Raw genomic sequence first — 17,895 nt, forward strand, 5'->3', positions numbered from 1 at the left:
CAGCAGCATATTAGACTTGGTTAGACAGTTGCCTGCCCACTGCTGATCCAGGAGCCTTCCAAATCCCTCAGCTGCCAGTAATGGAGAAACAGTGTTGAGCCACTCTGCCCCAGGAAGCAACATGCCCATCAAGAGAAGGTTTTGGTGGCTTTTATCTATTTGCACTTATTTCAGCATGCTGGACACACAACCCAGCTTGGCACGTTGGAGCACTATCATCACAGTAACACCAGTGAACAGTCCCATCTCCTTGCTGACTTCAGTTCCTTACTTGCTAGCATATCATAACTTCCTGCCTTGTTGAACAACCCTAGGACACAAACAGACCACAGAAGGCAGCTATATTTCCTGTGAGAGGTTTGCATACTCTGCATGCACAGGCCCTTCTATATGACCCACCCATACAGAGACCTAATAACTACTGCCTATTAATACTGAAGTCAGCTCAGCAGCGAGGTCAGATCTCCAACCCAGATCTCCCACAAAATCAAAGGGGTCCATTTTGTGACTCAGATAAAGTCATTCTGCAGGAGGAGAGAGCTCTACATCTCTAGTTACCGTCTGTGTTAGAAAAGTGCTCAAAGAAAATCTGGTGGGCCACTGCTCTGCAGCTTACTGCCCTCTTGCCCTGTCAGCTCTCCCTGCCTCCCTGAGCACGAAACACTGTTAAGATTTAACAGCCTCACTCCCAGTGCCCTAGCAGAACGAGTTCAAGAATTACATAAACAAGAACGCAGCTTAAATCATTCAAGGAAGAACTAGATGACCAATCACCCCCTGACTGCCCTTCAGACATGTTATATAGATCAAAGCTAAGCTTTTTTCGCCTTCCACTGGCTTTGCCCTGTACAACTGATACAACGTGGCAGCCACACAACGTAAGTGTGAGAGCTGGATTTTTTGCATGTTTTAAAAGCCTCTCCACACCAGCTTAGGAAGAATGACTATGTTGCTGTTGCTGAAGTCTTCCAGCTATCCTTCCAGAACCATCCGTACCATGACTCTGTCTTAATCTATCTTGAATTTCAGGCAAATTAGTTTCAAATAAAACAAAACTTGCACCCTAAAATGAGTAAGAAATTTTTTCCACATTTTTTTTTAGTAGAACATATCCTTAACTTAGAGGATTAACTATCAAACTGCACTAAAACAGATGGCTTGGTAGAATTTACTGAAGAACAACACAACTTGTGCAAAGCAGCACAGTATCTGTAACTACATGAAAACAAAGACTAAAAGGACTATTAATCCATCCCACTTCAATGAAAAGATCTGATACGGAGTTGGGAGGCAGAATGGATTTCCTTCTCCTTTTGCATATCATCTTTTGCACTGCCTCAAGAGAACCATGGGTCTTCTTTGAAGTCTCTTCTGACTTCTGCATTGGAAAGGATGCTGGTGGACTAATGCATCAAGCCTAGCAAAAAACATGTTATGAACCTGACAATGGCAGACAGCCATCATAAGACAGGAGCTCTAGTCCAGTGTCACCACTGGCTGTATTTACGGCTCCATGGGAGTGCTCAGGAATCTCATTTGATATCAGGACTCCGGTAGTACATAATATACAATGTGTCTGTCTTGAAGAGTTGGTCACAAACCTAAAAGCACACCTCCTTCTGCTGCACAGGACTATAAGGCAGAGCAGCACACAGAAACCCTGCTCCAGTCCAAGCTGAGTGACCGAACAGCTAGAACAGCACAAGCAACCTAATTAATGTTTTACTTACACTAAAAAAAAAAGGAAAGAAGAAATTCAGTTTAGCCTGAGATCTCAGGCAGACCAAAACATTTGCCCATGTGTTCCCAGTGTCCTTTTACAGCTTACAATCAAATAAGACAGTAAATTGAGAGGGCAGGATGGAAGAGAGAAGCAGGGAATACGTTTTCCTCTGTGTTTGTACAACATCTATCTCAGAGGGTTTCTGCACTGTGGATCTTGGCACTATGGCTAAACAAACAACAGACAAGCATTATGTTAGTGGTTGAAAGTGCTCTTTACCTGCTGGAGGTTGACCCCTGCATTCAGTAACTCCTCTACTGCAGATGATGGCATGGACACGTTATGGTGGAGGAAGTCTGAGAACGTCTCATTGTCAACCAGGAAATCCCGAAGTTTCAAGTCTGGAAAGTGACAAAACAAGCAACGTTCTGGTCAGGGCAAAGCCAAAAGGAAACTCATGTGGGAGTTCTGAACAGGAAAAGCAAAGCTGACGAATGGAGGATAGGGAATCACACAAACCACGGCACAAAGGGAAAAGAGGAGCTGCTGGCAAAGTGTTGTGAAGCTTTGCAGACTTCAGAAATGTCAATCCATGATGTCATGACCTCAACCCCGTCCCCCCACCCCCCAATTAAAAAAAAAAACAAAAAAAAACAAACAAAAAAACCCCAGCAAAAATCAAAACTTCAACAAAAAAACCCCAACAACCCACCTTTAAGAACAGCTCCCTTTAACACCATTAGTTCAGCTCAATTTGCACATATGTACACAGAAGCAAGACACACCAAGCTTTCCCCTGATCTGGGCTGAAACCCAGCATTAGCACTTAATCCCTGTGTTGCTACAGAACATGAGACTGAGCTGGTGCATGGACTACCAAGGGATTTACCATCCTGCAGTCAATTGTGTTAATAGTAAATGTACTCTACCACAAATTTCGAAGTCTGACATATGCAGACACACAGGTATAATATAGAATTGCACAAAGATCTAGCAAATGATCTTAACCACTTGGAATTAAAAAAAAAAAACATTTGCAGGATTTTTTCCAATTTCTCTCCCAAAAGCTTCACACCTTCTCAAGCCATTGGTGTTTCACCTCCTGGCTTTAAAACAAATTCGTATCTTCACCACAGAAGAGGGGAACCATAGGGAAATTGTAATCCAAGCACACTACTGAAGTCACAAACCTGGATCTTAAGAAACTGACCCTCAAACACTGTTCTGGATTTTTGTCTTGTGGTTTGGGTTTGGTTACTTTTTTCAGTTGGGGAGAGGGGGGTAGTTTTGGGTTTTTGTTTATTTGGGGGGGTGTTTCTTTGTTGGGTTTTGGGGTTTTTGTTGGAGTTTTTTGTTTGTTTTTCTTTTTGGGGTGTGTGTGTGGTTTTTTGTTTGGGGCTTTTTGTGGGTTTTTTTCTTTCTTTTTGTTTTTTGTGTTTTGGTTTTGTTATTTTCTTTAAGAGAGAGAGGACCCTATTACCTTCATGATGGTGCTAATAAAACCAAGACAGCAGGTTTGACCCCCCTATGGGCCTCACTTAAGAGCTGGACATGATGATCCCTGCGGGTCCCTTTCAACTCAGAATATTCTGTGATTCTGCAAACAAGCAGCGATGAGCAAAGCAGCTCTGCCAGGAGGAGGCAGAGAGAGCAAGCACCACAGGATTTACCAGGGTGAAGATTTCCAGGCTGAGCTAAGACAAAACCAGCAAGGCTGTTTTTTTGTTGGTTTTTTTTTTGTTTGGTTGGTTGGGTTTTTTTACCACTCTAGGAAAGCAGCCCAGAGCAAACAGTGGGGAAACAACGAGCCAGCCCTACAGAGAAAGTAATGACACGGGAGAACTAAGAGTTTGCACTTCCCCCCTCGTCCTACAGAGAACAGCTGTAGCAGGGGGACCGGTGGTTCGGGTGCCACTTCTGCTTCCCGGCCGGAGCCGGGCGGAGCAGCCGTCGGGGGGAGGAACGAATCCAAGGAATGAATCCACACGCTCCGCTCCCGCGGCACGAAGCGCGCGGGGTTACTGACGGTCATTGCTCCCTCATCCACATATCCAGTTACAAATTCCCCGCTGCCTTTTTTTGTTCCACGGCGAAAAAAAAAGTAAATCACCCGCCTCTGCTGAGGCGGCGCGGAGGTTACTCTGGGGCGAAAAAGTTCCTCCCTCGCCCTCTCCTCTCTCTCTCTCTCGCTCTCCCCACGGAGCAGGACCCACTCGTGAACGTGCCGTGCAAACGCCCCACTGAGCCCACCCCAAAAAAAAAAATAATCAACCATCACCCCCCACTCCCAGCCCGGGGAAAGGCTGGTAAAAGAGCCGGCTCCTGCAATAACAAAAACGTCCTTTTCTTTCCAGCTGAAGCACCCTGCTTCGCCGTAGCTGGAGGAAAAATTCCCCCCCCCCCACACCCCGATTCCTTGGTTAATTCCTAAATGCGCCAAACTCCCTAAGCACTTCTGCAGCTTGTTTATTTTTTGGTGAGATCATCTACTGTTCAGAAACTCAGATGGACAAAGGGGTGGCTGGCTGAAAGCACACTGGCATGCAGAGATCAGATGTTTGCAAGCTTTTTCATTTAATCTGTCCCCATTTAAGATATTTTTCAACCTTCTCTTAAAGGGCCACACACCTTTTTTTTTTTTTTTTTTAAAAAAAAGGCAACGATTCCCCCACTTTTCTGTTTCCACAGTGTTTTGCTGCTTTGGGGTTTGCCGAGGCTATTTTGTTTGTGGGTTTGGTTTGGAGGTTTTTTTGCCATATGAAAGCAGGATTTTCTTGGTCGGGGACATATTCTATAGGCAATTGCAGGAGAGCAACCTGAACTACACTGAGATTCCTGCTGGCTGGTCTATAATCATAAGGAGGAGTAACAAAGAGCCTGCCATCTTCCACAGCTATAATTAACCAGCCCAGCGTTAACACAGCACTTATCCCCTGCCTTTTTTGTCATGCCTAGCATTTTCAGACTTGCTCAACATTAGAATTTGCTGAAAATCAAAGCTGCCTTCCAAGGAACGCCTACAAACATCTGAAGGAGTTTTCATCATCATTTGGAGGAAAACACGAAGGAAACAGAACATGAAGTTACCAAAACTGTGGGACAATGCTTGGACTCCAGCCAGCTGATCACGAACCCGTGCTCACTAACCCAAGGCCACACACGAAAGCTCTGTGAGACCAAGGAGCTAAATCCCAACACCACGATCCTGGCTGCAGTGCCCTAAGCAAACAGCTAGCCTTTTCTTACCATGCATTTTCCTCCCCCATCCCATGTGGTCCTACTTTCCAGGACTTGTGGGTCAGTGTCTTACGCAACCCGTCTCCATCACAGAGGCACGCAAAACGGAAGCACATGAAACCACAGAAGAGCACCGAGCTCTGCAATATCTAAATTCCTTCCCAGGATAACTCAAAAAGTCAAGAGTTAATAAAGGCTTCCTCTTGAAAACAGCCATTCCCCCCCGACGCAACCGCCTGCCCACCAAGACTTGAGGAAACAGGGCTATTTAAAAGAACTCCTCAAAAATTAGAAACAAAAGAAACAGGCGAGTTTTTTGAAGGCTAATAGCAAGCTTACCTAATAATGCAAACACCTTGAGTGGAAGAACTCATTTTACCACCATGAGCCTACTACGGCAGTATTTTCCTGCCAAAAAAGTTCAGACACCCTATCAAGTAACTCAAACGTGAGGCAAAATACGTCAGCTCAAACACGTTTTAACTCACACATCTCCCCAAGAGCATCCTTATGGTCAGCCCTTGCAAGCTGGTGGGCACATAAAAATGCAGCTGCAGCATCCAGGCAGCACATCAGAGAGCAGTCTCTCCACAGGCCTCCCGACAAAGGCATGCAGCCTTTCCTTCCCTCTCGCCTTCATCTTCGAGGCAAAACCAAAGGAGCTGTAGTCCTGCAGCAGAGTATGGCCTGTGGCTGTAACCACAGGTCCCAGCAAGCAAGCCAAGCCCCAGGCATAAGTGTGGAGATGAACCTCAGGTCAGACTGAACAAACACACTCCAGGACTGTCAGATCTGATGTGAACCATCAGGCTTATTCAGTGGTGGGATAAATGTCTGCAGAAGTAATACTGAGACAGCTTTTCCCCATGGCAGATTACTTTTACAGTTTCAGTCCTGACACTAAGGGAGCAACAGCAGAACAAAGATAGTAAAGCAGAGACTTTGCATATAAATCATGCAAATAACCCCCAATGCCAGCAGGTCTGGCAGGGATGAAGTGCTTTTGTTCTAACTAGTTTGGGCACAGTGTGGCAACGCAACAGTAAACTGTCCCTATTCACATGAAACAAGCAGAAGGAAGTCCAATTCCCATGCAGGGTAGGGAGAAAGATCCTTCATATGGTCACATAAGGAAGCTTCCAGCAGAATCGAGAGTTGTTAGATTCTGGAGGTCTTGTGCCTTTTAACCACAAAACCTTCCTTCCTCCCTAAAGTCACTGGTCAAGATTAGAGAATCACACACGGCAGCATTTCACAGATATTGTCTTTGTGAAAGGCACAGCTGTCCTTCATTTCCACACAGTTCAAAAGAACCTTGGGGGCTGCATTCTGGGCATTGAAACTAGAAACTCTTGGACTTTCAGACTGCAGAGCATCTCCTACGGGACTGTAACACTGTTTTAAATATTTTTAAGATTTACATTTTTCTGACAGTCTAATTTTTTCCAGCACCTTCATTCCTGAGCACAATGGTAGGCCAATCAGTCTCTGCTTGAGAACCAAAACTTTGTGACAATAGAAAAAAAGAAACAAAAAAAACCTGCTCAAGCAGCTCAAGATAGTCACATGAATTAGTGAAGAAAAACAACCTCTATGCTTGCTAAATTATTGATTACAGGGAACATCAAAACAAAAATGTGCATTATAGAAAAACAGCAAGTCAGTGCTACGTGAGGTCTCTGTTCCATGCAGACCAGAACTGAAGCACTGACTGTGCAGTGAAGTATCTGTGGTCCAAAAGCCACACGTTTTTAGTGTCCTCGTTCCAGAAACACCTCCCTAGTTACTTCTGCAAGCTCAAAAGGTGGCTCAAGGAGCAAGAGAAACCACAGTTAGGAACAAGTTTTGATTTGCTGATCTTACTGCAAGGATGACTGTAACAGGTCCCACAGTAAGCAGTGACAATTTCCAACAATACTGGGAAGATCCACAAGCAAGCAGAACAAAAAAAGCCTCTAGAGGCAGGTTACAGAACAAGACCTTTCTCCTCAAACTTCTCTCTCATTCTTTGCTGCTTCACTTGAAAGTAGAGAAGGCCCATACCTTCCTCCAGAAACTTAATGGTGCACTGTCTGTCATGATGAAACAATAGGGTGGAAAAACAAAACCCCACGGAAATTGTGGCTACGTTTTTCATATCCTGAACACTGCCTTCTAAAAATAAAAGGCATGCAAGTGTTATTTCAACATATCTCAGTCCGCTTTGAGTACAAAGCTCACCAGGTCTGACTTTAATTTGTGGGATTTCTGCCCAAAGGGTTTGCGCCCATAATCTGCAATATACCAACTTTCAGACAGTTTAAAGCTAACAAGCTCAGTGAAAACGCTGTGACAGTCAAATCTTCTTCACAGCCTCACATATCTTGACTTCCTATGAAGAACTGGGTGCAGGAAAAGGGAGAGGGGGCTTCATGCCGAAAGATAATTCAACAGCCAAGAGGAAAGCAGGGCAGTGTGTCTGATCTACAGACACGACAACTTGTCATCAGGGGATTTCACTCTCTACTGATGGAACATGCAAGGCTGAAAACAGCTATGTTATTTTCTTTATATTCATTCCTTTGGCTAAGCCTGTATTCATAATAGCCAAGTATCAAGGCAACAGAGAAGCTGATGTTAAATTCTGACCCTTGTTTCTCACCACAGAGACTGACCATAGGGTAACCCAATCATTTTTGTAAAAGCAACATGAAGGCATCACAGCAAGATGAAAAGCGAGGCAGGATGAGGCACGAGAAGCTTTAGTTTCATTCTTTAGAGTCAGCAGGTTTCATCTAGTGCCCAAAGGAGACAAAAAAGAGAAGTGGGTTCCCAGCACAGCACAGTCAGAGGCACCTGCAGTTTCTTCTCCCTTTTTAAAGAGTTCATATTCACAGTTCCCCACTCAGGTAAAGCCATGCTTCCACAGCAAGGGAAGGTCCAGCCTGATCACACAGCTGGCCGTCAGGCTTGTGCAAAACTATTCCACAGTGCCCAGGCACAACTGAAGAACTAGGTCATGAGGCAGCCTGGTCACACAGGCCTGCTTCACCCAGGGCACTGCTTGTTCACTAGTCACACTTCCAGCAACAGTTTTTGCAAGTACATAAAGAGGCTGAAGCCAAGAGCAAGAGCTGAAGCTCCAGCTCCAGCAGCTGAGAGCATTTACTGGTAGCACACTTGACCACCACAAAGTCTCTGGCTAGAAGCCTGCCTTACCTTTCAGCAAACCCTCACACGGTGACAGGACCAGGGCAAGCAACCCAAACGCTGTCACACAGTTACCTTGTACACTGGAATTTTGTATTAACTTTCATTATCTGAGAAGTATTCCTCATGCATAGGTGATGGGTGCACTTGAACACCTGGACTGATTGTCACACTCATTACCCAACACTGATTTGTAGACAGAAGATCTACAGTCTGAAGCTGCTTCCCATTGGAAAAAAAAAAAAAAAAAAAAAAAAAAGGCTTTCAAACAACTTCAACAGGAGAACCAAAAACTGAACTTGTAAATTGACAATCATCTGCAGTAAACTGACAACCATCCAGAGGACACAACAATCTTTTAACAGTGAACCATGTTACTGCATTGTACCCTAGTGAGCCAATGACCCCAACTGACAATGAAAAAAGGAAACCTTTCAGATGGAACAGTTTCACCTGCCTTCATCATACTGCTAACCTTGGACAACACATCCAGAGAGCATGATAAAGTAACATTTCTTAAGTTGGCTTTTTTCTTTTTTAAGCAATTACTACGTTTTAATTGCTCTTTTCTTCTAGGGCAGCCTTCCCCCTGTGTGGTGGGAACAGCTCTCAGAGCTGCCTCTGTACCTACTGATGCTGGCAAGAGCTAAAACTGCGCTCTGAAAAAGTTGGACAGCCATACCCTGATTTGCTGAGAAGAAATCAAGCAGCTCAGCAGGCCTGTTGTGCAGGATTGACTAGTGGGAAAATACAAGCCTAATTTGCTCACAGTCAAAGTGCTGCTCTTTGTGCAGCCATGGCTTGCCCTGTTTTTACAGTGGGCTGCAGCTCTCTGCTCCGAGGCCATCAGATATCCAACAGGGCTGCCTCTGCAGACATTAGATAACACCAAAGTGAGCACCCCCTTAAATGAGCACCCCCTTAACCAGAGCCCATTGTCTTCATATATATTTGCCATGCCAAATGGTGATCTGAGTAGAGAGGAGGCAGCCTTGCCATCCATCTCCAGCAGCTGGGATCTCTCCTGAGAGAAAGGGAAACAGGCCCAGGTCTTCTCTCTCATCTTGGGAGTGCAAACATTGGGACCACCTCCAGTCCTCTATAAGTCACTATTTCTGCTTAGAAGAGCTTTAAATCTCGTGGCCAGCACAATGACTCTGGCGAAAGCACAGCTCACAGCCTACACTAGTCACATACACAACACAATCCTCAGTTAGCCTTCACTGGGGGTGACTTCAAGGATGTAGAGCCCATTTAAGCCAGCTGAGATCCCACCTCTGCCCTCCGTGGAAAGCCAGCAGCCACCACAAGGCTCATACCTCCCTTTGTGCAGTTATTTAAGTCCCAAAAGCCATCAGGCCCTCCTCCAGTATGACACACATGACGACAGAAAGACTCTGCATCAGAAAACCAAGACACAAAGCCCAGAAGCAAAAGCTGCAGGTTGGGCACCAGCAGCCCTGCCAGCAAACACAGCCTGCAGACCTCCTGCCTATGGAGGGGCACACCCAACCACCTCCCTAAGCCCCATGTAATGCCACAGAAGAGATATTCTTGTGGCTTTCCCTGCTGCAAGCCAAATTCTGTTATCAGCACAGACAACTGTGAAATACAGCTTGCCAACGAAAAAAGCAGGAAAAAAAAATTATGCAGGCTTCTACCAGTGCAAAAAATGAAACAGGCTTCAAGGAAACACCTTAGGTACATTCATTCTATCACTTCAGAAGCAAGTCCTGAGCAGAGCTCCAAATCGTGTGGTGCTATAACTGGCTGAAAATTCTCACACTAATTTTCACAAAATAAGGACAAACTGCAAACTTCTCAGCCTCTGAACTGGCTTGTCAGTCGCAGAGATGGCAGACCACAGATGTGACCAGATACAATACTTCATTATTTCAACAAAATTATTTCCAGGAGTGGTAAACAGAACACATTTAGGGATGGTACAGGCTGCAGAGAAGGTCCTCTAAAGGTCAAATCCAGCTCAGGGCAAGATAGATCCTGGTAAAGAGGCAGAAAGTAAGGCTTTGCTGTTAGGATTGGATTTTCATTGTACTAGGAGTATTATGCCCTAGATAATATGCAGCTTTTAGGTGTTTCAAAACATAAACTCATACAGTAAAATACATTGGGGAAAAAAAATAAAAATCAACAGACAGACTGAAAACCAAATGCCATGGTTACATCCAGGCACATACTGCTACTCTAATGGCAAGCACTGGTGTGAGCATGTAAGCAATGGCATTATGCCATTAAAAAAGCATGCAGCTAAATAGAAGTTGAAAGAATAAGCTATGACCAAGGAGGACCCTGTCCAGAATTCCTTGTACTTGAACAAGTGACCTTAAATTTAGTGGAAATTCAAGTAACAGGAAAAAGCAGGGCTGGACACTTTAATCAAATGACCATTATTAACAGCAGAAGTGTTTTTGAAAGCTGTTTATGTAAGCATGCATCTGGGAGATTGCTGGTTCAAATGTAAACAGAAGACACTTATATCAGAACCATTCTGAGTCCCCTAAACAAGCAGGCAGAACCAACCCAGCAGTATCCTCCTCCTTGGAACATATCACAGCACCAGCTGTACAGTTGGAAGAGCTTCCCCCATGAAACTGGCATGGTCATGGTGAACCTGAAGCAAAATGGCAGGCAGAGCTTCCCAGGACTGAAGCTCCCTGACCATGCTGTGCTTGTGTTTGCCCCTCCTTACACAGAAAGGCTGACAAGAAGTGAAAAAGCCACCCCTCCCTCGGGTGTGAAAACTCATCCTGCCAGATATCCCTTCCTCTCACTTGCCACAAATTTGGGGAACCTGACTCACACCTGACATATTCTAAAGTTTAACAAGATATCAAGCCTGCAGTGAGCAGATCATAGTGGCTCTTGCTTTTCCTATCTTCAGGAAGACCTGTCACTTCCAGACTAAGTGCCAAGTCCTAATGCTCCTTATCTAGCACACTACAGTAGAAGCCACCTCCAGAACAAAGAGTCAAACCAATCCGAAAAATGCTAAAGATTAACAACAATAAGCAAATTATTATAGTGCAACTAGTTTAACCAGAACAACTCTTTATGTCCACTGAAAATATACCTACATCTAGATTATTTCAATCTCCCATGATTGCTTTTTACATTTCAGTTTAGCTGGTCACTGCAAAGTTACCCTTATGGATAGTAATTTGGGTTTTGAGTCTCAAGGTCAACAGAAAGGAAAAAACCCTCAAGCTTAAGCACTAAAAGAAAAGATTATGGTTTCTCTGCCTAGTTTAGGGCAACCTTTGCGACCACTCAAACCCTTCACTACTATAAAACAGACTGTTGAGCAAACACCACTTCAAAACAGCTGAAGAACTTTTTTGAGTCTTTGGGAAAGACTGAAAAACAGATGCTTAATAGATAAGGATTGCCTAAATTGACACAATGGCTTGGCTGGAGATCATGTCTCTTTTATCCTAAGTGCAACGCTACACTGCTGTTCACATCAGGATGCTCCCAACAGCCCCTGCCTTGGTAGTCTCAGGAGCTCACACTTCAGGTTGGTTTTCTTCTGGACTGTCAATATACTAGCCATCCCTTCCCTTCAGTACTGACATAACTTGCAAGCTGAAAATACACGGAGTATTTGCACCACTGTGTCTCACACAGAGGACTGGAACATTACTACCAGACACAGAACAGCAGTGCCTCCTGGTACTTTAGGAACCTGGTTCTGTGTACCAGGTTCTGCATTATTTCTATGGATACACTGGTAAAATTCTTTGCACTTTAAGGCAGAAGCAGAGATAACATGAAAAAGAAGGAAAGAGACCAAGCATGCAAAGACACTTGTGGTCTTGAAGGGCTATTTCACTGTCTTGATTTGTGTTCTCTGGCTTTACAGCACACTTTTCTCCACCTGCTAGGCAGTGGGCATGTGAACAGAGCAGGATAATAATATATGCCATGGCTGCTGACCATGTTGTCACACAGTTGTGCCTTTGCTGTAACAAAAGTTGTTGGGACAAAGAACTTTGATGTCCACACCTTGTCTCAAGTGGCAAAGCACTTTTTTTTTTCCCCCTACTGTTCTGAAATAGCACTTTTTGGTGGGTAGGCAGCAGCTGCTGCTTTCCTAAGGAGCTGGCTGGCACAAGCCAGAACAAGCACTCAAGACTTCAGATATTGCTATCTTTGCAGTAAGCTTTGTCCCATCAGCAAATCTCCTTCTGGCACACGTGTATGCTCAGTCAGCCTCAGATAGGGCCCAGTTATGTTTCAGCCACACTTATTAAAATAGATTGAGAAGCACAAGGAAAGGACCTCCTGGGAGGTCACACAAAACTTCTGACAGTGTCCAGCAAAAATACATGTAAGTACTAACTCAGATAATATTTGCCTCTAAAAAGCTATGTTCAGAAGAACAGAAGGGTTCAGGGAGGGGACGATACCCACCACAAAACATCAAAACTCACAGCAAAAGGTCTTATTTAAAATTCCTTAATAGAGTCTTTCATTGCACCATCCTTAAAACTAAGGCTAAATTAGAAAGGGAAGGAAACTCTGGCTGTTTCCAGAGGATGTGTGTCACAGAACAGGCTGAATCTCCTCCACATATAGCACATAAGAAACCTGCCAGATCAGCATAAAAAAAAAAAAAAAAAGCTAGGGCAAGATCTTCAGCTAATACAGATGAGCTACATTCCAATAAATTTTCAGAGCTACACCATTTTTTCATCAGCTGAGGATTTGATTCCACACAGGCCTAAGCAATATGCAGTTTTTACAAACTCAGTTAATTATTAACACTTAGTAAATACATAAGGATGTGCACTTTTTAAATCTGCAGCTGTTGCAATTAATTTCAAAGGATTTTCCCACAATTTTGGAAACAAAACATATGCAAAGTGTAAGCATAAAAACTGTAAAGTGAACTAAAAATGTATCTCAAACAAGACCCAACCAATACTCAATACAACACAGCAGAACAAAAAAAAAAAAAACCTAGGGCTGGAAGTTAAGAATATTGCAGTTTGCTGAAACTGCAAAAAAATTCAGCAACAGGTGGTAGAATAAGCCAGGATCTGGTATTAACACTCGCTCATCTAATGACTAAAAATATTTAAATAGAACAGCATCTGTTTCCCCACGAAAAAGGCTGCCCACAAAAATTGAACTGACATGGATTTTCAAAAAAATTCAGTCAAGCAGTGCTCTGTCCTCTTGCCTGTCTAAAAATAAATTTGATTCAGCATCAACATTTCAAAGCCATCACCTTTTATTGCATCCTGACTGCACTGAAAACTGCCATATCCCACTGTGATTCAGAATTCCTTAGAAGCTGTTTATTTACTTAGATCACAGGAATGCTGTAAAAATTAGGTAATAAGAGTTTGTAACGCATGCTGAAGATAAAATGTATTATTACTAGAGATGGCTCCAAAGCTGAATATTAACTTGAAAGATATGGGAGGTCAGACCCAGATTACACACTCTGGCCTCAATACCAATCAGACACAGAAGTGGATAGGGCTTTTTCCAAATGGGACAATTTCATAATCACCACTCTCATGAGAGCTCAGGCCCATGGAAATCCCCCGAGAAAGCTGAACTTTTCACCAGATAACAGTGTTACAAATTTCCTAGGGGACTACGAACACCAAGCTCCATGTGAAAAGTCTCTACCCTGCTGTCTCAACCAACTTCAGACTGTAGCTTAAATAAACCAATTGCAATCTTCCACAAATCAGGCAATTTACTGAGAATTCTGAGATTAGAAATTAATGAGAACAAATCTAGAAATTTTGTCAGAGTGGAAAACATAGAAAAAAAAATGCAAATTGAAGTTAATCCAGTTTAAATTTCAGCAACATAATCCTGGTATTGGCAAGGTGTACCAACAAGGCTGCATACAAAAAGAGGGAGATAATAGCAAAATGTAAAAGGTGTAATTGTTCACGTAATACTCTCCATTTTATTTGCTGGTTTAAAATAAAAGTCAGTGTTAAGACTAAAAAGTCAGCTAAAGACTAAAGAAAGCACTCAGAACTTTTTAATACTGTCCTGCTTCTGCAGCACATACTAATATTAATTACTGACAAGCACAGTAAGCAATTCTTGCTTTCTTTATCATTGTGTCTTTATCTAAAGCAAATTAACGGCAAGATAAAGATGGTGCCTTTAAAGTAGGGCAATTTGGTTTCTGTTGGAATAGCTCTGTTGCTAATTGTAGTTACAGGCACTGCTAACTTCCTTACATGAAGTCAAGCTATTAGCTGGCACCATCAGGTTAGCCAGTCCTAAAGTAACCTACTGTCAGTGCAGGCTTATGCTGACAAACTTGCTATTCCACTTGTGTGTTTTTAACAGGGTTCACACAATATTCTGTGATAGGATTCTCAGAAATGTTTTTCTCAAGCTCGTGTCACCTAGTAAAGTGCAAACACTACAGCAAGGCCAGATTTAACATAACTCTGCATGGCTTTTTTTAATTCCCTATTCAAAGAGATTGCAGTCTTGCCCTTTCACATCCATACAGACCGACCTAGAACCCAAGCTGGCATAATTCTAAACTTCAAAAGTGTCTCAGCAGCAAGGATGTTAAGACCAAAAGGAAGCACCAAAGTCCAGTTCTACAGAATCAGAAGATGGCAATACACATTATCTAATCATACATTTACCCATCTCAACCTTTAAGCTAAGTCATGTAGTAAAAACTGTTCATGAACAGTCCCCTGTGAAACAAGCATGACTCTCCTGGGAACAGATTTAATGCTACAGCATACCTTTGTACCTTAACCTCTACCAAGATCATTTTATTAGTTTAATCTCATCTTTGGCTTCGGAATATTAAGGAAAGCAGAAGTAGGCTCTGTTGAAAATGGTGACAGCATATGCAGTTGTATTATAGTTATGCTATGATATTTTCTGAATTATGCCAGTATCATTCCACCTCATTAATAAAAGCTACATACCTAACTGCCCAACAAAACCCTGGGACTAACACTGCCATTAGAAGTCTTTTCTACCTTTGCATATTTCTTGACTGTCAGCCTCCCAATTTCAGTTTAAGATAAAATCGAAAGAAAAAAAAACGGACTCATTGGATTCACACAGACTTTGTCCACTACCTGTAGTAAGAGACATAAAGTGTCCTTCCTACCTGCCCCTGTGAGTCAAGATCTCTCTACTGATACCACAGGGCAGCATTTTTGGCAACGTTTTTACCCCCGCCCCTGGCCTAAAGGATGTGTATGCCACTATGGAGCACAGTCTCAGAGAACACAGCTGTATATTTATGTACAGCAACAGGAATGCCACCCTGCCACAGTTGGTGCTTGCAGGTGTTTCCAGGGGTGAAGGCCACCTGAACATATATATGGTTTGCTAGTCCTCATTCTAGTCTGGGTGGCTTTTGTTAGGATTCTTCCCAAGGGAAGCCAGGGAGGAGACCAGTTCAATTAGGGAGGCGTAGGCAGGTATAAGACTCAATCTAAATGTTTAGCTTGAGGGTGTGGGGTCAATTTTGTTAGGGACACGACACTGAAGAGGGAGTTAGCCATCACCTAATGTCACCCAGCAGACAATGTACAACATCCTGTTTCCCTGAACACCCTGTAATCACACAGTAGGACAGAGCCACCAGAAAGCCTCCTCCAAGGCTGCTCTTTAGCCCAAGCTCTCCCATCATTCTTTACCTGTTAAATGAAAGAAGCACTAATAGCAGTGACCAGACAGGCTGCAAACTCCTTCAGTCTCAGCATCGGTCTGTGCAGCAAGGTGCAACATAAGCAGAGAATGCCACCCAGTTATGTTTCTCCTCTGCCATGAGCAATACTAATCCAGCAAACAACTTGAGACAGGCAGGGCACGTGTGGAACAATAATCTGAGATCTGATGCAATTTCTTAGGCGATGTTTGTTTCCTTCTGCCTATTTCATCGTTTCATTTTTGTTTGGTTGGGTTGCTTTCCAGAAAAATGGAAACATTTCCTTTGGGATCACTGAAAACTGAGAGCAATGAAGTAAATACCAGCCAGACTGGCTTATATGTGCAACTGTTAGCAACAACCAAAGAAGGTGGCTTTAAGTATATCTGTTGATTTATTACCCCATGGCACTGCAGAACAAAGTATTTGGGAACCCTGTAGAGGGAATGAAGAAATAAAGAAAGTGTGCCTCAGAGTCAACAGCACGCTGTATCTCCACCTTTCAAAACAGAACAAAAGCTTATTTCTTGCAAACACTTTATCTGCTAAAGTGGTACTGAGGCCAGTTGCAAGTGCAGTGCCTGCAAGCAGTGACCCAAACCTACTGCAGCTGGCAATCCCAGCAGCCATGTCGTGCTCTTGGAAGTGCTGTCACTAAGGTCTTTGACTCTCTGTTCTGATTTGCACTCTGCCCTTATCATGAGTGTAGAAGACCTTGTTGATATTGCTGGACAGAGATGTAACAAGTGCTGGGACGGAGAGGGCACCTGGCACCTGCCTGCAAAATTGATTATGTTAAGGTATGTGTGTGCCTGCACGTAGATTTCACTGCTCAGGTCTTGCTGAAAGCGGCCATTTAACTGTGCTGAACTCCCCCACACCACGGTTAGTACTTCATCCTGGCCACAAAAGGTGCTACATTAAGCAACAGTGGACTGTTCCTTACGGATAACACCTTCCCCTCTCTCCATGAGAGAGCTCTTCCATGCTGCTCCCCTTCAAACTCCTGCACAAACAGCCCTGTTAATGAAGGATTACCTGACACTGCATCAAGAAGTGCCTGAGACACAAAGCATGTTGGCATGAGAACAAAAATCTTAGTGACCTACCTTGTCTTTAATGAAGACAAGACATTCACTTTCACATACTTGTGCAAGCAACCTGCCACATTAAATAAATCTCCCTTCCCCAGGGTTCAGTGCATGCCTAATTTCAGATCAGACGGCTCTAAGAGTCACACCTTGAACATTAGTTTGTGAGGGCTGTTTGAAAGAAGCTTCAGGGGAAAGGATTTTAGCAAATGCTCTCTGAACCGATTCAGACATCAGAAGCCAAACACAGACACGCATGTTCTGTATGACCAGCATTAGAAAAAATATCTGTACCACAGCTCCAGTTTATACACCAGCAATAGAAGATCACCTCCTGGAAACCTGTTTCAAAATCATCAGGCACTAGTGAGAGCAGTGTGTGAGGGGATGAAGGAGCTGCAGACACTCCAACAGAGCCCACATCACACAGCAGGGAGCACACAGTCCCTTCCACAGGGGAAGCTGCAAAGCTGCACCCCTGAGCACCACCGACTGACACAACTTCAGGTCCAGGCCAGAGCTACAACACAGAGGGTATTACAATGTTTTCAGTTAGGCTCATCAGGTAATTAGCCCTCCTGCTAATTGGGGAAACAACTGTATAAAGATGGTACTTTGAGGTTTGGGGGTGTTCTTACAGCTAACATCCACTCCAACTGTCTTCTAAGGTTTCCAGTCACTAGAGCAAACGCCCCAGAGTGGAGAGGATTTGCATCTCTCACACCTCACTGTCAACAGCAACTGAAGGGCTGACTGACCTTCCCTGCACATGAATCTAAGCAATACTAAGTATAAATACATAAATACTTCTAAGATTAGAGGATGCATGCATTCTGTCAGAGAACAAATCACACAGCAGGAAAGGGCAGCAGGGACCCCCAAGTTGGAGGCTTTGTAGATGACCATAAGAAGGACAAACAGGCTTTGTTGTCCACAAGCCTTACCAACAATGGGCATTCTGTCATTCTAAT

At 43.6% G+C, this 17,895-nt stretch overlaps 1 protein-coding gene across 2 annotated transcripts in view; it reads right to left on the reverse strand.

The window, feature by feature from the left end:
- ABCA1 (ATP binding cassette subfamily A member 1) overlaps positions 1-17,895 on the reverse strand; it is an 81,865-nt gene that overhangs the window by 44,956 nt on the left and 19,014 nt on the right. For both annotated transcript variants that reach the window (XM_018086003.2, XM_018086002.2), the window contains exon 6: positions 2,003-2,124. In XM_018086003.2, the coding sequence (XP_017941492.2) occupies positions 2,003-2,124 (122 nt within the window). The remainder of the gene's footprint in view (positions 1-2,002; positions 2,125-17,895) is intronic.

This window comes from Manacus vitellinus, unplaced genomic scaffold (genome assembly GCF_001715985.3).
Source record: "Manacus vitellinus isolate BGI_N305 unplaced genomic scaffold, ASM171598v3 scaffold_9_pilon, whole genome shotgun sequence".
In the NCBI taxonomy this organism is placed as follows: Eukaryota; Metazoa; Chordata; class Aves; order Passeriformes; family Pipridae; genus Manacus; species Manacus vitellinus.